At 41.3% G+C, this 22116-nt stretch overlaps 1 protein-coding gene across 3 annotated transcripts in view; it reads right to left on the bottom strand.

Moving 5' to 3' along the window:
* LOC122552459 overlaps window positions 1–21702 on the bottom strand; it is a 64168-nt gene extending 42466 nt beyond the window's left edge. For all 3 annotated transcript variants that reach the window (XM_043695194.1, XM_043695193.1, XM_043695195.1), the window contains exons 1-5: window positions 21635–21702; window positions 15606–15719; window positions 12273–12368; window positions 10631–10738; window positions 1746–1844 (exon numbers count right to left, since the gene is read on the bottom strand). In XM_043695194.1, the coding sequence (XP_043551129.1) occupies window positions 1746–1844; window positions 10631–10738; window positions 12273–12368; window positions 15606–15719; window positions 21635–21695 (478 nt within the window). In that variant the 5' untranslated portion in view covers window positions 21696–21702. The remainder of the gene's footprint in view (window positions 1–1745; window positions 1845–10630; window positions 10739–12272; window positions 12369–15605; window positions 15720–21634) is intronic.
* Window positions 21703–22116: the final 414 nt, after the last annotated feature.

Raw genomic sequence — 22116 nt, 5'->3', positions numbered from 1 at the left:
CTTCCCTCTCCACAAACACACACATACTTCCCTTACAGACACACACACTCCTTCCCCACACACACACAGACACATTCCTCCTTCCCCACACACACACTCCTTTCCCCCCCCACACACAACATCATGGGCTAAAGGGCCGGTACCATGCTTTACTGTTCTATGCCCTCTGGGATATCTGTTCTGTCCCTCAGGATACTCCTGTCCACACCAAGAGTAACCCATTTTCATCTCCTTTAACACCTACCTCTCTCTCTCTCTTTCTCATTTCAGGAGGAAAACAGCCAACAAGTCAGCAAGAGTCAAGATAGGTGATGGGTTGTTTGACATTTGACTGCTCACTCCATATGAGGAGAAGATTCTTTCTGCCTCAATCTGGTGACTGACTATCCAAGACCCTGGGCTGGTATCAGAAGCTGCCCTTGATTTACTGTGCTGGACCCCCAATGAAGACTGCTGACAACTATGATAAACTCTTGGATTTCCATCTGTGCTAAGCAATATAGAAGGACTGAGAACCTGGCAAAACAAGCAGGATGCTGTGAGCATCCAGGCACACTCAAAGTGACAGAACACTAATGGAGGGCATGCCTTTGAGCACAAAGTATCTTTGCTGCAGCATTACAATGAAAGTTGTTATTGAGTTGTGGTGCAGCAGTGAATGCAAAAGCATACTGCAAGTATACAGTAAATACTGCCAATGTTCATAGACATGCATGTGAGGCCAATATCTATATAATGTGCCCCATGTTGTTGGTGCCTTCTGACCAAAATGAAGCTCCTTTGGAGAAAGTAGCGAGCTGAAGTTGCCAAGTACCTGTTCTGAATTCCATTTTGAGAATTCTGTGTTCAATTTGCTTGTAGCAGGTGGTATGATATTAAAGAAGCAAAATCTGCAGTTAGGAAGGTCATTGAAAAGTAATAATGCCACTTAATAGGCACCCAACTGCTGCCTAGAGAGACTGTTGCCTCAACACCCTGAACTTAATCAAAAGATGCAGTAAGATGTTCCTAACACTGCACTGAAATGGGATCAATGAACTTCTCACTCTGACCTACATTGTTCAGGCTTAAATAAAATTCCACCCAATGTTTCTACACTGGGTGCTAGTGGTCCAGTAAAACAAACTTTTTTTATGGTTAGGAACCTACAATCTTCCATTGTAGCTTGGTCAGAAAATGACAAAAATGTCAGGGGTCCTGCAACTGACCACTATGCAGTATGTAAAAATGCATACGCATGGTTAATAAACTGAACTGAGAAGAAAAGCAAGCTAATCTCTGATATACTCTATAATGACTCATTAGGTTCAGAAATAAAGATAAGCACTAACATGAGATAGTTTAAAGACTCCAATGTCTATGGAACAGCATCCCAGTAAAGGTCAACACCTTCAGGTAAAAAATGCATATTAAAACCTTGTTATGAGTAACATTAAATGTCTTTCAGACCATTTTTCCCATTCAGTAATAAAGACAATCATTTATTTTAATTTTTTTCAAAAATCCATGATGTTGTTTCTTATCCTATCTGAGGAGTACTCCAAGAGCCATTCCTCAATAAAGCTACAATTAGGATTTGGAGAGAGGCAATTTATTCATTGTTTCTTTCTGCTTCCTGGGTCAGAATCACTTTGCATCAAATGCACTGAATTGCTCAGGCCAGCACAACAAAATCAAGACTTACTATCAATTTTTAATGTCACATTATTTCAGTTTAATTATTTAGAGAAAATTGCTTTTCAAACCTTGATATATATGTGGAGTGACTCCAAATGAAGATTCAGGAATTATAACTTCTCTGGATCCGTCTCTGATAACTTCCTCTTCACCATGATTGACAGGATCTAAAATTATATATTTTAGGATTATCATCTGAACTTTTGTGCACTTTACAATATTTTTCTCCCCTATTTTACTCTTTTATCTAGAAACTCAAGTGGCTTCCAAGTATTGAGACACTGGGTATTAAGGTCTTTCACACAGGTATGTGTTAAGTTTTATCCCTTTGAGCCCTACCTCAATGTATTTTGGGCATTACATTACGTTGAACTCTTTTTTTTCCATGGCCTCCATACCATTTCTTTGGGCCAACTCTTCTCCCCGTCCCACAGACACCATCGCTCGTTTCTGACACTCTCCCTCTACCTGGACCTCTCCCTCTGGCCTTTTACCTGTACTCGACTGGTTCATCAAGAACTGTCAACGTGACACAGGTCCCCTTATTTTCTCCACTTCCCCCCAACCACCCACTTGAACTCATCTCCCTCTGAACTGACTGCACTGTGAGCTCTCAAATTCAATTCTGACTTTGTCATCAAGCCTGCCAACAAGGGTGGTGTTGTGTTGTCTGCTTTAGTGACCTCTATATTGTGGAGGTTTAGTGCCAGTTCAGGGACACCCCTTCCAATCTCCCTCTGCACCTTAACTCCAGTTATTGTGTTCACCAACCTGAGCATCAGTTATTGTGTTCACCAACTACCAACAACCTCCTCTCATCTGGGGATCTCCCCCACAGACAGCTTTATAGCTCAAAGTTCCCTAACCTCACAAAGCCTGCTTCTGCCTTCTCCTCAAAATAAACAACCAAGTCTGTTTCTGCCTGTTCCTGACCCATCTTCTTCCTACCTCAACTATTTTTTTAATCCTCTTGACAGGTCCCTTCCCACTTAAAGCTGCAATTCTTCTAATGCTTTATGTTAATTTCAAAATTTCCAGTTCATGGATCTCTGCCTCTTCCTTTTCAGCATGGTCGTGCAATCCTATTCACGTCAGGATGGTCTCAGGGCTCTCCAATTCTTCTGGAAAAAAGGCCTGAACCGTTCCCATCCACCACCAACCTCCTCTGCCTGGCCAAGCTCGTCCTCACTTTCAACAACTTCTCCTTTAACTCCTCTGACTTTCTTCAGATAAAGGTGTGACCATGAGCCTCAGTTATGCCCATCACTTTCTGGGATAAGTGCAACATGGCTTGATCCAATCTTACTCGGTTTTCACCACACAATTCTTTCTCCAGTTCAGAGTTGGTATGAACCAGAGAAAGGTGCTGCTTCACTCTCTCATTTGGAACTGTAAATTTCACTTCCAATTTCCACCCTGCACCTGGTCCATCTCCAATTCCTCCCTTCCCTTTCTCGATATCAGTTTCCATTTCTAGGGATAGGCGGGCCACCATTATCCACTACAAACCCACTGAATCCCACAGTTACCTTGACTATACATCCTCACACTCTGCTTCCTGTAATTACTTCACTCCATTCTCCCAGGTTCTCCATTTCCATTGCATCTGTTCTGATGATGCCACCTTTCACGGGGGGGGGGCACAGAAATGTCCATCTTTTGCCACCACTGTGGTCAAAGAGCTGTTAACCATGTTTGACCCATCTCCCATACTTCTACCCTCACCCTTTCTCTTCCCTTCACAACAATGATAGTGTTCCACTTGGGAACCCTGCAGTCTCTTGGAGTCCAACAACTTTACAGTCTGATTCCTTCCTTCCATGGTTTTTACCCACTTGTCTCCAGTTATCTGCTCACCCCTTCCCTTCCCATTTGTGTCCCTCCCAGAAAAAAAATTAGATTGAGCATAAATCCCACATTTTCCTAGCAGTTAACTACTAACAGCTTTGATGAGGAGTCATTGGATTCAGAACATTAACTCTGCTTTCTTCCCACAGATGCTACCTGATCTGCTGAGTTTCTCAAGCAATTTCTGTTTTAGATTTCTAGCATCTGCAGCCTGTTTTATTTTTAATGTATTAGGCCATATCTGCTTAACTGCTGCCTCTATACCTTTTGCAGTGAATCACAGTAGGATTGTCACTTCTATTTAGCTGCCTAATCAAAATTCAGCTACAATAATTACAAGTTACCAAGTAACAAATTAGGTTCCTAATTTCTGTAAGACACAACTTGTTCAATAATCCAAATCTGTTGGTCATATAATTTATGATTATACTTTACGTAAGACTCAACCATGCCAAAACACTGCAAAACTTTACATAAAAAGAATGATTTATTGAAGTGCAGTGTGATGGTGCCATATCAAAGGTGATTGTGGAAAATAAAAGTTTACAATGTTAGGGGAAGCCGATTGGTTGATTAGTAAAATAAATTAAATGTAAAAAGCATCTCCACTGATAATAAATGAATGCCAGTTACATCCCTGTGAGAATGGAGAATATGTGTAGTGTAGTTTTGCTATCTTATGGTGTAGATCTGAGACATTTATAGCAAGGAAACTGAAATTGTCTAGCTAATTATATATGTATATATAGAATATATATACACGTATATAAATATGTTGTTCACTGTCCTTAATTCTTTGTATTTCATAGAGTCATACAGCAAGTCAACAACTCACCGAGATTGCTTAGTTTGAAGATGATAGGAGGGATACGCTACTAGGTACAGATGTATAGCTTGCTTGCATTTGATAAAAACTGAAAATGCTGGAAACTCAGAAGCATCAGACAGCACCTGTGGACAGGGACAGAGATCATTTTTCAGGTTGATGACCCTGAACTTAAGCATGTTTCCACCATTCACTGTTTTTATATCAGTTTTACAGCATGTACAGTGTTTTTATTAAGGGCTTTTACATTTGCCTCTACACTCCAGCTGCACTGTCACCCTGCAATGTCTCTATAATGAAGTAAATGCAGTATGATATTTCTATCCATTGGTGTGGTGGCATATGACTCAACAGATCACAGGACTATAATCTCAGAAATGAAAGACTCAGAGGTCGCATGGAATCTGTTCCTGGAGATGCACAAATTGACACATTTTCTCCTATTCTATACTCAGGGTTTCCCTGATCATTAGTAGTTTACAGGCTTTGATGAATAGCCGATCCATAAGTGTGGCACAGAAATTCATGGGGTCCTGGATGATGTGGGCTATGGTGAGAAATCTGGGAGAATCACGTGAGAAGTCAGTCGAGACCTTTCTTAATATCAGAAGCAACTCATTGCATTTTCAGTTCCAGATGGTGAGATGTCTGTTAACAGCGATGATTGCTTGTTGTCATCATCATTAATTGCAAATTTGTCTCATTGACATGCAGCTCCCTATTCCCAAAAAGGAGACTAAACGTCAACAATTCCCGAGATTAAAGTTGAGAAAGTACCTGGTGACTTCAGCTTGTCACTTGTTCCAAAGGACCACAATCTTGGACACCTGGCAACAAAATTTCTGTGGGTACTCCACGACACCTGCTGCAACCACCCTATCCATGGAAGCTAGCATCCAACACTTGACAATCTTTCTGGACCCTCATGGCATGACCATACATACTTCAACACTTTAAAGCTGCCTTTCAGGGTGCAGTGGCAACTAGCACTGCAATACTGTCACAAGGACACTTTGCATACAGGGACACAAACCCAGCTCACAGATTGGACCAAGGGTGCATCTTAAGGTTGTCCACTTGCTTTCTTAGTGTTCCCTCACCTAAACCCTACCTGGATGCTCACATCATCCCTGCCTTTCCTTGCCTCATGCCCTTTAACTACTCAGATACAGATACCAGGCTCATAATATTTCTGTTTTGCCTTGCTGTATAGCACAGCAAGGAAGGTTTGCATGGTTGTCAGTAATCCTCAATCAAGGTAGAGATCTTCTGTCAGTGGCATCCTGGCACATTAAGCAGACTCCAAGATTAACTAGGAGAAAGTGAGGACTGCAGATGCTGGAGATCAGAGTCGAAGAGTGTGATGTTGCGAAAGCAAAGCCAGTCGGGCAGCATCTGAGGAGCAGAAGAATCGACGTTTCGAGCATTAACTCTTGATGAAGAGCTTATGCTCGAAACATCGATTCTCCTGCTCCTCGGATGCTGCCTGGCCCACTGCGCTTTTCCAGACTCCAATATCAGTCCAGTGTCTTGGGCACAGTCAGTTGGCCACTTGGGGCAGTCAGGATCAGATCCTTCTTTGCAAAGGGAGTAAGAGCAGGACGTAAGGCAGCCCACCGCCAGTCTTGCCTTCTTCTGCCCCATTGTGGGCTGTTTTCCTCAGGAACGATTGAAAGGGATGGATTTAATCAGATGAAACCGGGTTGCAAAGCTACTACTGCTAGTGGGGTGGAGAAGTGGCAACTGAGCAGGCACAGCTGAGGCCATTCAGGATTAGGAGGGCATTCAGATGTGTTGGAGTGAGTGAGGGAAGATGTTGCATGTAATAGTAAGTGTATAGTCACTGACCAATTTCCTTCACTGTTGTGTATTTCTCCAGCTGAATGAAATTTCAATGACCCAAGCAGCAGTCTCAGACCAGACTAGCAGGATCTGATGACATGACCTCCACTGCCAGTCCTGGGGGAGGAGGATATTCCTGCTCTGCACTACCTCATCCAAGTAGCTGGCTACAAAGAAGACCATCGATTTCCTCTCATCTGCCACATTTTGAGCAAATGTCACAATCATACAGGGCATCTCCGGACTGACAGTGCATATGTGGGTGCACAATGGCCTTTTCAAAGATAGTGTGTGTGCCAAAGATGCTAGTCTATTTCATCTTGGTAATGGACAGTTCTTCAGGCAACAGTAAGTGATAGAAACAGGCTAACCTCAGATATAGGGGACTCCATTGTGATGAGGATTCCACTGTGATGAGATAGGTAATTGATAGTTCAGTTTGGGACAATAGAATGAGATAACTCTCTTGGCATCATAGAAAGAATTCCTCGATGAAACTGACGCATAGCCAGTAGAAAAGTAAGATTCAGCCCACAAACTTACTTTCACTTTCTGTTAATATTAATAATTGGGATTAGTTTTGGCATTCAAGTGCAGTAGTAATTCTAAAAAGTAATTTGGATTCAGCCACTATATTCACTTAACAATACCTGTCAACGTGATTGGTATTAACTGTATTTTCATTGAATTTTAAAGTACACCCAGTGGTCCCCAGCATCAGAGAGTCATACCTGGAACAAAGGAAAATGGTTGTGGTTGTGGAGTGTCAGTCATCTCACCTCATGGATATCTCTGCAGGAGTCCCTCAGGGTAGTGTCCTAGGCCCAACAATCTTCAGTTGCTTCCTCAATGACCTTCCCTCTGTCATAAGGTCAGAAGTGGGGATGTTCGCCAATGTTCAGCACCATTCGCAACTCCTAGATATTGAAGCAGTCCATGCTCAAATGCAACACGATCTGGGCAACATCCAGGTTTGGGCTGACAAGTGGTAAATAACATTTGCGCCACACAAATGCCAGACAATGACCATCACCAATAAGAGACACTCTAAATACCGCCCCTTGACATTCAATGGTATTACCATCACTGAATCCCCCACTGTCAACATCCTTGGGATTACCATTAACCAAAACTCAACTGGACTCACCACATAAACACAATGGCTACAAGAGCAGGTCAGAGATGAGGGATACTGTGGCGAGTAACTCACTCCTGACACCCCAGGAATACTCCTCTCTTTCCTGGATGGGTGCAGCTCCAAAAACACTCAAGAAGCTTGATATCATCCAGGTCAAAGCAACCTGCTTGATTGGCACCACATCTACAAACATTCAATCCCTCCACCACTGGTGCTCAGGAGCAGCAGCGTGTACTATCTATAAGATGCACTGCAGAACTTCACCAAAGATCCTTAGATACCTAGGACCGCTTCCACTCAGAAGGACAAGGGCAATAGGTACTTGGGAACACCACCACCTGCAAGTTCCCCTCCAAGCTACTCACCATCCTGACTTGGAAATATGTTGCCGTTCCTTCACAGTCTTCAGGTCAAAATCCTGGAATTCCCTCCTTACCAGTATTGTAGGTCAATCCACAGCAAGTGGACTGCAGCGATTCAAAAAGGCAGCTCACCACCATCTTCCCAAGGGTAAATAGGGATGAGTTATCAATAATGCCCACAAATGAACAAGAAAAAAAATCAAGGGCTAGAGGGCATTAGTTTAAGGTTAGAGGGGAAAGAATAAAAGGGAACCTGAGGGGCAACTTTTTTTTACACAGAGCATGGTATACATATGAAATGAACTGCCAGTGGAAGTGATTAAGGTGGATATGTTAACATTTAAAGGCATTTGAACAAATACATGGATAGGAAAGGATTAGAAGGATATGGGTTAAGTGTAGGGAAATGGGGTTAGCGTGGACGGACATTTTGTTCGGCTTTAGAACAGTTTGGGCTAAAGGGCCTGTCTCCATGCTGTAGGACTCTATGACACTATGACTCTAAGTGCTGCCCTGATTTATTTTTCCAAAATGCAGTACCTCATGTTTATCTAAATTAAACTCCATCTGCAACTCCTCAGCCCTTTGGCCCATCTGATCAAGATCCCATTGTTCTCCGAGGTAATCTTCTTCACTATCCACATACCACCAATTTTGGTGTCATCTGCAAACCTACTAAACATATCTCCCATGTGCACATTCTAAAAGAGATACAGAGCAGAGATACCTGGCCACATCTATACATAAATTATTAAAGGCGGAAAGACAGGTAGAGATAGCTGATAATAAAACATAGAGTATTCAAGGCGAAATTACTAAGGGCATAGAATATAAGAGTAAGACAGTTATGCTGAGCTTATATATGATACTAGTTAGGCCTCAGCTAGAGTACTGGGTATATTTCTGTGTTCCTCAGTTTGGAAAGATATGAATGCATTGGAGAGAGTTCATAAAACCATTATCACAATGGTTCTAAGATTAAGAAATTTCAGTTATGTGGATAGATTAGAAATGTTGGGATTGTTTTCCATGGAAAGAAGGCTAAGAGGATAGCTGATGGTAGATGGATGATTAAGTAGAAACAGTACGGGGCGGCATGGTGGCTCAGTAGTTAGCACTGTTGCTTCACAGTGCCAGGGACCCAGGTTCAATTCCAGCCTTGAGCAACTATCTGTGTGGAGTTTGTACAATCTCCCTGTGTCTGCGTGGGTTTTCTCTGGGTGCTCTGGTTTCCTCCCACAATCCAAAGATGTGCAGGTTAGGTGAATTAACCATGCTAAATTGTCCATAGTGTTCAGGGATGTGTAGATTAGTTGCTTTAGTTGGGTAAATGTAGAGTAATAGGGTAGGGGAATGGGTCTGGGTGGGTTACTCATAAGAGGGTCGGTGTGGACTTGTTGGGCCAAAGGGCATGTTTCCACACTATAGAGATTCTAATTCTAAATGGCTGAATCCTTAGGATCATTGATTCACAGAGAGATCTTGCAGTCCAAGTCCATAGCTCCCTGAAAGTGACACCACAGGTGGTTAAGGTGGTAAAGACAACATATTCAAGTCTGCCTTTATCATTTGGGGCATTCAGTATAAAGTTGGCAAATCATGCTGCAACTGTACAAGACTTTGGTCAGGCCACATTTGAAGTACTGTGTGCAGTTCTGATCACTGCACTATAGGGAGAATCTGGGTTTTGGAGACAGTGCAGAAGAGGTTTACCAGAATGTCGCCTGGATCGGACTGTTTAATTATAATGAGAGACAAACTTGGATTGTTTTTGCTAGAGAGTCGGAGGCTGTGGGGAAACTTGATAGAAGTTTATAAAATATGAGGGGCATGAACAGGGTGGATAGTAAGGGTGACTTTCCCAGAGTGGAAATGTCAAATATTAAAGCACATATGTTTAAGATGTGATGATGCTGCCCCATTAACAAGTTTATTTCACCCTTGTTTTCTCCAAGAGGAGTCGTAAAGACAGAGGTGCCAAATGTCTGAACTGGCTACTTTAATAATGGCTAACAGATACTGCCTAAGTCTTAAATCAGAGGAGGCCTTTAAGGTTTTTTTTTTAAACAACGAAAGGGGAGTGGCCAGCTCTCCTAGCTCAGGTTTTGTTTTTCTAGATTGGCTTAGTTTGAAGCTGCTGGTCAAAGAAGACTGCTGGAAAAAAAGGTCCCTGATTGAACAGAGGTTTTCTGGTTGACTCATCGTTGGCATCTCTCCTGTAAGAACCTGTGTTTGATTTTACCATTTTTGCGAAGGGGTCTTTATGGGGATGTTGCAGGAAATTAGAACAGCATCATTAAGTTGCGATAAAGTCGTTTGGGTTTTCAGTTAGGTTAAGTTATTCTATATTCTGTTCTCTTTTGTTCATGTTTCATTCAGTAGTCTGTAAATAAATTCTGTTTTGTTTAAAACTGAATTGTTTGACTAGCTGCATCACTCCTGGAATATCCGTTATACACCTGCTTTAAACAACTAGAAAAGTTAGGATCTGGGCTACCTTCTTGAAATGTTTTGTGGGGCTCTGGCCTGGTCCACAACAAATGTGAGAAGGGAAAGTTTAAAGGACATGGGCGAGGCAGATTTTCTTTTAAAACACAGAGAGTAGTAGGTTCCTCGAATGAGTTGCCAGGGAGGTGATGGAGCAGATATGATAGCAATGTTTAAGGGGCATTTAGACAGATACATGAACAGGCAGAGAATAAAGGGGATATGGGCCATTACAGGCAGATGGGATTGGTTTAGAATAGCATCATGGTTAGAACACACACAGTGAGTTGAAGAGTCTGTGAACCGGTGTAGAAGTGTTGGTTCAAGTAGCCTACTGCTGCACGTTAACAATTCTTTGATTCAGTGATATTTGAAAAAAACAGATCACTTTTCTCTCCTACAAGCTGTGAATACTTCTCTGCATACTTATAACCAGAAATTTTTTCGTACCTTCATACACATGTGGATGCATTCTAGGAGGCGGTCTGGGCAAATAATATTCTTTGTGTCCAGTCACTGCATCCTCATTCTTTAAACGGTTTTCATCGCCTACAGAATCTGCAAACAAAAAAGTAAAACAGTGGTAACAAAATAAGCAAAACAAATTGTTATAAGGTTGAAGGCATGCACTCTATCTTCACAGGAGAGAGAGTGCAGTTCTGAACTGAGAGCTTACAAGCACCTGTGTATATGACCAGATGGCAGTCCCATCATGTATTGGATAATGGAAAATACATAACATTTGGTTGTGAAATAGATACTTGAGCTTTGTTTGCTGTTTTCACAACAATTCAAATTTAACCAATCAGTTTAAATTATGCCCCAGGATACCAAAACTCAATTGATTTTGAATTTATTGTTTTGTCAACATTGAACCAATGAGATGATCCGATATTGAGGCAGCGTATAAAAATGCAGACAACTTGAAAATTGGTCAGACAGGACCTGCATAGATAGAGAAAGTGCTGGAGAGCTATTTGCCCATCTTAACATCTTGCTCTCAAAGAAATTAGAAAACACTCTCTATCAAAGGTACCTTTTCACGTGAAACATACTCGCAGTAAAAAGAAAGATGACGACCTAGAGCCATCAGCAGCTGGAAAAGTGAAAACACATAAGAAGACAGACGCTATGTGGTTTTGAAATTAAGTTGAAATTAAGGTACTTATTAATTTTAATAAGTACCTTATTGGAACACCATATTGTTGTAGGGTTGGAGGCAGATAGTAAGCAGATAAGTGAAAGGGGGGGGTGCTTAGATTTGTGAATAGTTTTTGTTTAATGTTCATTTTTAGAGTAAGAAAATAAATTGATATTATTTTCTTTAAATAGTGGAATTTGGGAGTTTTCTGTCACTCATAATTTAAATGATTATGAGGTGAGGTGAACTTTTCTAGGTGTTTGGTTTACTTAACAGAGGGGTTCGCCTCCGTGTGGTAACAATCCAATTTAGATTTTTTTTTAACCCTCTCATTGCATTAATTTCATATTTACTTCTTAATTCAGAATCATCAAATATTCAACAATTGCTCTGAAGTTCCCAGCAGAGAATACAAGGTGATAGTCATATTGTGGAAAAAATTGAAAATACTAAAGGATAAGGTGAATCAGGAAGTAACAGTAGTTGCTAGAAAATGTGGATTTTAAAATCCTGTAGATTGAATTGTTTCAATGATCTCTGTGTGACATTACAATCCAGATGCTGTCTCTAAGATCCCTGAGTTAACATTATAATCCAGGTGCTATCTCTGTGATTTATGTGCTAACATTATAATCTAGATACTGTCTCTATAGTTTCTGAGCTGTTCATGTGACACCTGTTTAATTTCTAAAATCTCTACACTGACACTGCAGTTTCTGTTCAGCCAATACAATGGTTATGCTATCCTTAAGATTCCATTGCATTATGTACAATTCCTGCTGTTACTTTCATAGTTTCATTCTAATCCCAATCTCTGCCATCATTCAGCATCCCAGTCCTACTGCTTTTCATGCAGTGCCACCTTCATGCTGCTTACTAAAAGATTTATTTCACTGGCAGCATACTTTATTTAATTTGTATTTTACACAAAAATGATGCTGTGCTACTCACGTAAAGCATGGGAATTGTAACGCTTACGCCTGAGCTGCAATTGGTTGCTTTTCAGCTGCTCTCCTCCAGGGAACTGTGGCACTTTCCTTGGGTGACCTAAAATAAGGAAAATTTAAAAAATATTGAGTTAAGAAAAGGACCAGATGGCGTGACAGTTGACCACCTTACTCTTTGGTTGACTGTGTTTTCCTACTTTAACAGTTTTCTCATGCTGACAGATAATTCCAGGTAAAATGAATTAGGTTTTGCATGTGATATGTTTTGGCTAACATTAAGAGAAAGAAACATGCCACATATATTTCACTAATTTCTTTCCATCAGAATAATTAAATGCCTAGCTAAATCAAAAATAATTCTAAAAATTAGATTACAGAAAGGAAGACCATGACTGACAAACTTGAGAAATTCTGAGTTGATATAGTGGTGTATATAGACTTTCAAAATCATTGACAAAGTGCTATGCAGGAGGAAGGGACATGGGATTAGGGGGAGGATAGCAAATTGCTTTAAACACAGGGATTGATGGAAGGAAACAAAGCAGGAATTCAGATTCATTTCTCAGTAGTCGGAATTGTGAGATGGTGTTCAAGAAGTTACTATGCTATTTACTGTATATTTGATTAGAATTAGCTGGAGGTGGGGTCCAATTTGATGGATAATATTAAAAGATGAAACAAATTCAGGCCAAAGATATCTGGAAGGGAATACAGCACAGTTCTACAAGGATTCTGCCTGGTAGGAGGAAATATGATAAAGGCAGGCTCAATGTGGGTACAACTACAACATTTAAAAGATATTTGGATAAGTACGTGAATAGGACATGTTTGGAGGGATGTGGGTCAGGAACAGGCAGGTGGGGCTAGTTTAGTTTGGGCTTATATTCGGCATGAACTGGTTGGACTAAAGGGTCTGTTTCGTGCTGTATGACTCTATGACTCTAAGAAAAGTCCCAATTTGAAGAATTATCAGAAGGCTTTATCAGAAGGCTAAAGTGACCTTAACCCAAATAAAAGACAGCACTTTCATGACAAAGGAGGAAACATTGCCCTATTAAGTAGTTACTGGGAAGACTGTGCCAATAATTGAGCCCCACTATTGCACAAGCCATCACAAATGTCTAGGTACCCACTTTAAAACACCAAGATGATCAATTTACCTGACTAACTGCGGTTCAGGACAAAGCCAATTCACACCATGTTTTGTCAAAAACAGGAAAATAACTATTTAGTGTAAACAAACTTACTTGTTAACAAATGGAAAAAGATTACTAATCTACTTTGTAACTTAAACTATACCCCTTTAAAATCATAAATACACCCATCAATTTATTTATTACAAATAGGATAGATTAAAGACAGATGCTTTGACACAAATATTATAGGTGGGAAACAGAGATATGGAAAACAAAATGTGCTGAAGATCAAAACTCCAGATTGCAAAATGCAGAGCTATTTCTCACAATTCTTTTGATTTTAGCAATGCCGTCAAGCTACTCTGTCTCAATAATGGAGTGATCTCACTGCTCCAAAAACACCCTAGTCTTGTCCAGCCAAAAATGTGCCCCACTTGATGTTTCAAGTTGCATAACACTCCTGATATGTTATCAATATAGCAGTTTCTGACTTTTCTTCCATTTTACAGTTCAAAAGGAAAACAAACATGTGGTCTCTTATAGTACAGCCAAGGTATCAGTCATGGATCAGAAGTAACACTTCTGCCTTGAAGTCAGAAACTTGCAGGTTTAAAGTCCAGCACAAAGATTTCACCTGACGAAGGGACAACGCTCCGAAAGCTATAACCTGGTGTCGTATGACTTTTGACAAAAAATTTAGCATATAGTCTATGTTGGTACTTTAATTCAGCACCTTTGAGATAAGGCTGAGCCCCAAAATGTTTGCTGAGGTAAAAGTCAAAAATCAAAGGCTACAAATCTACAGCAGCACAGGGAAGTTCTCGTTAATGTCTGAGCTAATATTTATCTCTCAACCAACATCATTATTTTCTTTCTGTTTACAAGTTTCCATATTTCCTCTCTTACAATTACTGCATTTCAAGAAACTAACTTAATTTGTCTGATGTCATAAAAGGTGTCTTATATAACAAGTACTGTATTTCTCTAAATTTCAGCATTGCAAGTAAGATGGGGACAGTGGCATAGCCGTAATGTCACTGGACCAGCAGTTCAGAGCCTCAAATAATGTGCTGGGTACAAAGTTTCAATTGACAGAAGGTGAACTTTGAATTAATAAAGACATCTGGAATTAAAAAAAGCAAAATAGTGCATATGCTGGAAATCTGAAACAAAGAACGTGCTGGAGAAATGTCTCTTTCTCACTCCACAGATGCTACCAGACTTGAGTTTCTCCAGCACTTTAAAATAAAAAACAATACAGCACTGGAAACAGACCCTCCAAGCCTGCGCCTATACATTTTGTCCTTCCATACTAAAACTCTTCATTTCCAGGATTTGTATCCCTCTATTCCCTCAAGATTAGAATGGTGCTGGAAAAGCACAGCAGGTCAGGCAGCATCCGAGGAGCAGGAAAATTGACATTTCAGGCAGGAGCCCTTCATCAGGAATAAGCAGTCCTCACTTTTGCCTAGTCCCTCTATTCCCTTCCTATTCAAGTATTCGTCTCGGTGCTCCTTAAATGCTGTTATTGTGTCTGTTTCCACTACTACTTCTGGCAGCGCATTCCAGACACTCACTATTCTTTGTGTGAAAAACTTACCTGCATATCTCTTTTAAACTTTTGCCTCTTCACCTTGATGCTGTGTCCCCTAGTAATTGACACCTCCACACTTTCCACTTTATCCATGCCATTTACAATCTAGGTCATCCCTCAACCTCCTGCGTTCCAATGAAAACAAACCCATCTATCCAACCTTCCTTCACAGCTAAAATCTTCCATGCTAGGCAACATCCTGATAAGCCTTTTCTGTACCATCTACAAAGCATCCACATCCTTCTGGTAGCTTGGTGACCAGAACTGTATGCAATATTCCTAATGTGGCCCAACTAAAGTTCTTTAAAGCCTATAATTTGTTTATCGGTTTAGCTCAATGGCTAGACAGTAAGTTCGCGACGTAGTGTGATGCTAACAGGATGTGTTCAATTCCGACACCAGCTGAGGTTACCATAAAGGACTCTCCTTCTCAACCTCTCCCCTTGCCTAAGGCGTGGTGGTCCTTAAAAATTCAGACTAGTCCCTCTATACATTATGGAAGCTGACCTGCAAGGTGAAAGGAGAATGTGCTAACTTACAATGTTCCTAAACTGTGATACATTTAAAGTTTCACTCACTATTGTTTGACTGTAGTGCTTTTCCTCACCTCCATGCAATCTGGGAGGGGGGTCACTTCTACGGCCCTCCATGGAGATTTGGTTCTGTTGTCTGTGAGCATTCTCCTCAGGTGGAATTCTCTTCTCAGGGAGATGAGTAAGCTCTGAAATAAAGTGCACTGTGGAGAATTATAAACACAGAAGTGTGGGACAGCAAACTTCTGTTCTCTCACTTTACAATTACCATTGTGATTTTAATGGGTTTTGTCTGACGCTTACTCGATGGACCAAAGGGCCTTCTTCTGGGCTGCAGACCTCTATGACTCTACATCTAGCTCAATAATTTTCCCAAGAAAACAAAGCAAAACCAGCATTCAAATATTAGAACCAGAAACAGCTTATAACATTGGCTTGTAACTTTCTGGGTCATATAGTCATACTGCACAGAAACACACCCATCAGCCCAACTCGTCCATGCCAACCAAGTTTCCTAAACCAAACTAGTCCCATTTGCCTGCATTTGACCCATAACACCCTAAACCTTTCCCATCCATGTAGCTATCCAAATGTCTTTTAAATGTTGTAATTGTACCCTCTACCACTTCCTCCTGCTGCTCGTTCCACATACGCACCACCCTCTGTGTGAAAAGTTTGTTGCTCAGGTCCCATTTAAATCTTTCCCCTCTTACTTTAAACCTATGCCCTTGACTTTTGGACTCCCCTTCCCTCAGGAAAAAACCTTGGCAATTCACCTTGTCTATGCCCCTCATGATTTTATAAACCTCTATAAGATCATCCCTCAGCCTCCTATGCTTCATGGAAAAAAAGTCACAGCCTATCCAACCTCTCCTTTTAACTCAAACTTTCCAGTCTCGTTAATATCCTTGTGAATATTTTTTGCATCCTTTCCAGTTTAATAACATCCCTCCTATAGCAGGACGACCAGAATTACATGCATTCCTCCAAATGTGCCTTACCAATATCTTGTACAGAGGTAACATGATGGACCAAACTCCTGTACTCAGAGCACTGAGATCAATGAAAGCAAGAGTGCCAAATGCTTTCTTCACCACCATCTACTTCAAATGCCATTTTCTTTTTCTTTATTCATTTGTGGAATCTGGGCAATGTTGGCTAGTCACCATTTATTGCCAAACTTGAGAAAATAGTGATAAGCTGCCTTCTTGAACCTACGGGTCTACCTGCTGTGGGTTTACCCACAATACCGTTAGGGAGGGACTTTCAAGGAAATGTGTACCTGCACCTCTAGATTTCTCTGTTCGACAACACTCCCCATCATTAACTGTGTAAGTCTTGCACTATTTCATCTTATCAAAATGGAACACCTATTGTTTATCTGCATTAAACTCCATTGCCAAACCTCAGTCCACTGGCCAAGTTGATTAAGATCCCGTTGTACTCTTAGTTAATCTTCTTCACTGTGCACTATACCGCCAATTTTGGTGTCATTTGCAAACTTACTAACCATGCCTCCTATCTGCTCTTCCAAATTGTTTATATAAATGGCGAACAACAGTGAAGTCAGTACCAATCTTTGTGGCATACTGCTGGTCACAGGCCTCCGGTCTGAACAACAACTCTCTGTCTCTTACTGTCAAGCCAATTTTGTATTCAGTTGATTAGCTCTCCCTAGATTCCACGTGAAGTAACTTTCCTAAACTGTTTAACATGCAGAACCTTATCCAAGATCTTGCTAAAATCCGCTCTGCGTTCATCTATCTTCTTGGTCACTTCTGCAAAAAATCCCAATCAAATTTGTGAGACAGGATTTCCCACACACAAAGCTATGTTGACTATCCCTAATCAGTTCTTGCCTTTGCAAATGCATGTAGATCCTGTCTCTCAGAATCCATCCAACAACTTACCCATCACTGACATCAGGCTCACTGATCTGTAGTTTCCTGGCTTTTCCTTACAGGCTTTCTTAAATAATGGCACAACATCAGTCACTCTCTGGTCTATCAGCACCTCACCCATGGCTCCATGATTGGCCTGCAATTTCTTCCCTAGCTTCTCATGAAGTCCTGGGATATACTTGATCAGGTCCCAGAGAGATTTAGCTATCTTTATGTGTTTTAAGACCTCCAGTACCCCCTCTTCTGGTTGCAAGTTTACTCCCTGAGCTGGTAGGTTTGTTCTTAGACGTTTCGTTACCAAGCTAGGCAACATCATCAATGAGCCTCCGTTGAAGCAATGAAACATTGATATCACCAACCTTAAGAGACCAAGACACATAAATGGAAAGTGGGACAGAACTCCAGTGCTTCAATGTAGGCTCACGTTGATATTACCTAGCATGGTGACAAAACGCCTGAGAACAAACCTACCAACTCAACGAGCAAACTTACAACCTGAACCTCAACTTGAGCTACAAATCTTCTCAAAAATTGCAAACCTCCTCTTCTGTAACGTGGACTTTTTTCAAGACATCACTATTTATTTCGCCAAGTTCCCTAGCATCTATGTCCTTTTCCATGGTAAATACTGAGGAGAAACATTTGTTTAGGATTTCACCCATCTCCTGTGGCTCCAAACACAAGCGACTTTGTTGATCTTTAAGAGACCCTTTTCTCTCCCTAGTTACTCTTTTGTCCTTAATATACTTGTAGAATCTCTTTGGATTCTCCTTAACTTTATCTGCCAAAGCTATCGCATGTCTCTTTTTTGCCCTCCTGATTTCCCTCTTCATTGTTGTCCTACATCCCCTGGGATTCACTTGATCCCAGTTGTCTATACCTGACATATGCTTCCTCCTTTTTCTTGACCAGAGCCTCAATATCTCTAGTGATCCAGTGTTCCCTACTTCTGCAAGCCTTGCCCTTCACACAAATAGGAACACCAGCCCTGAATTCTTGTTGTCTTGCTTTTGAACCCCCCTGATGTCCCTTTACCTGCGAACAGCTATCCCAGTCAACTCTTTCAAAGTTCCTGTTTAATATCATCAACAGACCAAAGATGTGCAGGGCAGGTGAATTGGTCATGCTAAATTGCCCATAGTGTTAGGTGCATTAGTCAGAGGGAAATGGGTCACTCTTCGGAGGGTCGGTGTGGATTGGTTGGGCCGAAGGGCGTGTTTCCACACTGTAGGGAATCTAATCTAATCTAAAAAAAGTGACCTTGCCTCAATTTGAAACTTGAACTTGTGGACCAGACCTAGCCTTCTCCATAACTGTTTTTAAAAAGGTCAAGGAAAACTGGTTCCTCCTGTCTCTTCTCTCTCTCTCTGCCCTTCAATTATACGTCCTTCAATCATGATACCCTTCAGCCTTCTCTGTTCCAAGGAAAACAACTCCAACTTCTTGAATTTCTGCTCGTAGCTACATTTCTCGAGTCCTGGCAACATTCTATTAAATCTTCTCTGCAGAGAAATTACATTCTTTCTATAGTGTGGTGACCAGAACTGCACACAATACTCTATATAGTTTCATCATTTTATCCCCACTTTTGTGGAATATTATATATCTCTGCCAATGGAGGGGAGAATTCTATATACCTTTTTTACAAGTTTATCTACCTGTACTGCTACTTTTAGGAAGCTGGGCACTTGCATGCCTAGATCTCTCACTTCATCTACCCCTCTCAGTATATTCGCAGTTATTATGTATTTCCTTTTACTGTTTCATCTCCCTAAATGTATTGAACTCCATCAGCCACTTTCCTGCCCACTCCTCGAAACCAACTATATCATTTTGGAGTTTACAGCTATTCTCTACATTATCCACAATATGGCCAACAATTTTTGTGTTGTCTGCAAATTTCCCAATTGTGTTTCCCATGTTCAAGTCCAAATCATTAATGTATAAAACAAATAGCAGGGGCCCCAACACAAAGTCCTGTGGAACACCACATGAAACAGCTCTCCATTTGCAAATGCAGCCATGGGACCATTACCCTTTGTTTCCTGCCACTAAACCAACTTTGGATCCAGTGTGACACATTATCCTGTATCCAGGGGCTTTTCCTTTTTGACCAGTCTGCCATGTGGGACCTTGTCAAATGCTTACCAAACTCCATGTTGACAACATCCACTGTACTACCCTCAAAGTATTTGTAGAAAAGTAGAGCAATTCTTCTGGTTATGATTATCTAATCTTAGATAATGTGTTCTTTCATCTCAGTACAACTGGGGAACCTTGTGCGCATAAAAAATCTCAAATTAAAAAGCTAGTCTAATGGTGAACATGTAACCATTGTCAATGATTGCAAAAACTCATATGGTTCACCAAAATATTTCAGGGAGGGAAATTTGCTGTCTTTATCTGATCTTGCCTACATGTGACTCCAGATCCACTGCAACAGTGGTTGACTCTGAACTGCCATCTGAAATGGCCGAGCAAGATATTCAGTTGCACCAAACTGCAACAAAGTATAAACAAAGGAGTGAAACCGGCATCGACCTAGGCACTGGAAACTCAGCCCTGTCTATCCTGCAAACTCCTCCCTGTCAACATCTTGGGGCTTGTATTAAAATTGGGAGAACTGTCTCACAGTCTAGTCAAGTCAAGCAATGTTTCCACACTGTAGGGACTTTATGATTCTATGAATAGCGCAACATAGTCATACACATGGAATAATACCTTACAATTTCCAAAGACACACAGTGTGGGTTCCACTAGGGCCACACAGTCAAGTCCAGAGCACAGGCAAAAGAACTGAACTCCAGAGATGAAGCGAGAGTGACTGCCTTTGACATTATTGGAGAACCTGACCAAGAGTGGCATGAAAGAGCCCTTGCAGACAGAAATCTCCCCACTGTTTGGAGACACACCTGGCACAAAGAAAGATAGTTGTGGTTTATGAAGGTTAGTTATCTAAGCTCCAGGACATTTCTGTAGGAGTTCCTCAGGATAGTGTCCCAGGCCCCAACCTTCTTCAGCTGCTTCATAAATGGTCATGCCTCCATAATAGCATCGGAAGTGGGGGTGTTCCACTTTTACTTACACAATGTTCAGCAATTTTCATGACACCTCAGTTACTGACGTTGGGAAGATCCAAATGCAGAAGAACTTGGACAATATTCAGGCTTAGAGTGCTCATGGGTAAATGACATTCACACTCACAGACATAAGGCAATGGATATGCCCAACATTGAGGAAATATAAAAGTTTTTCCTTGACATTCAATGACATTACATCACTGAATCCTCTATTAACAACATCTTGGAGATTACCATTTATCAGATAGTGAACTACACCAGCCAAATATATTTGTTGTTGCAACAGCAGATTAGAGGCTAGGATTTATGCAACTCATCCCATCTCCCCAGAGCCTTTCTAGTATTTGCAGGCACAAGTCAGAAATGTAATAGAATATTCTCCACTTCCCCAGATGGTTGCATCTCCTGAAATGCCTCAGGACAAAGCCACCCACTTGAATGTCACCCTCTCTGTAACATTCAATTTCACTCCCTTCACTTCCAATGCACAGTAGCATCAGTATGTACCATCATCAAGATGAATGGCAGTACCTCACCAAGGGTCCATCCACAGCACCTTCCAAAATCACTACTTCCAACTAGAAGGTCAAGAGAGCAGCAGATACATGGAAACATTAGCAGCTGCAAGTTCCCCTCCAAGACTTTCACCATCCTGACTTGGAAATACATCATCGTTCTCCACTGTTGCTGCGCAAAAATCCTAGAACACCCCTCCTAACAGTATAGTGGCTGAAGCTAAACCAAACAGATTACCATGGTTCAAATAAGTGGCTCACGACCACCTTCTCCAGGACAATTGGAGATGGACAATAAAAGCTGACCCACCAGTAACACCCACTTTCTATGAAGGAAAGAATAGGTACCATGTTCCTTTATATGACAATGACTAAATATGAATCATAATTTATTAGTTATGAAGGGCTTTGGGTCCTGATACCATGAAAAACAGATTTCCTCAACTTCTCTTGACGATAAATTGTATACTAAAGGTAAAATCTATCATCTGGCTGAGATGCAATTTCCAGAGATGCATGGGCAGTGCTGATTGGTGACCTTTGGGTATGAGATTTGGGAAGGGTCTTGTTATACTATTCCCTGGAGGCCTGTACGGACAGTACTTACCCAGGGGAAGCTGACCCACGAGACAGGTGAGGAGCAACAGGTAACCACCACCCGCCGCCATCTTGATCCCCGCCAGGTGTGAAACCCCCGGGCATGCGGCAGCCCATTGTGACTGCAACCCAGCCCTGCAGCCAATCACGGCACAGCTCGGCGCCGCGCGCGGGGTGTCCCCGGTCATGGCGACACACGCGCTTCGAGCAGTTGCCCAGAGCACGCGCACTGTGTCAGCTCAGGCGGTAAGATCTCAAGGAAATGTAGATGGATGGATGACTGACTAAAACACCCATAAAAAACCTATAATTATAATCAAAAGCTTATAATAATGATTCTAGATTTCATATTTAGAAGTATGAAATATAAAATCACGAATGTTCGAGTGACAAATTGTAAAACATTGGTTAGCCTTCAACTTGAATATTGATTGCAGTACCGGCACCACATTTTCGAAAATATGTAGGCAGTTAGGTGAGACTGTAGAAAAT

This window comes from Chiloscyllium plagiosum, chromosome 8 (genome assembly GCF_004010195.1).
Source record: "Chiloscyllium plagiosum isolate BGI_BamShark_2017 chromosome 8, ASM401019v2, whole genome shotgun sequence".
Classification (NCBI taxonomy): Eukaryota; Metazoa; Chordata; class Chondrichthyes; order Orectolobiformes; family Hemiscylliidae; genus Chiloscyllium; species Chiloscyllium plagiosum.
The sequence above is the reverse complement of the archived record's forward strand: the minus strand, read 5'-3'. Positions and strand labels throughout refer to the sequence as shown.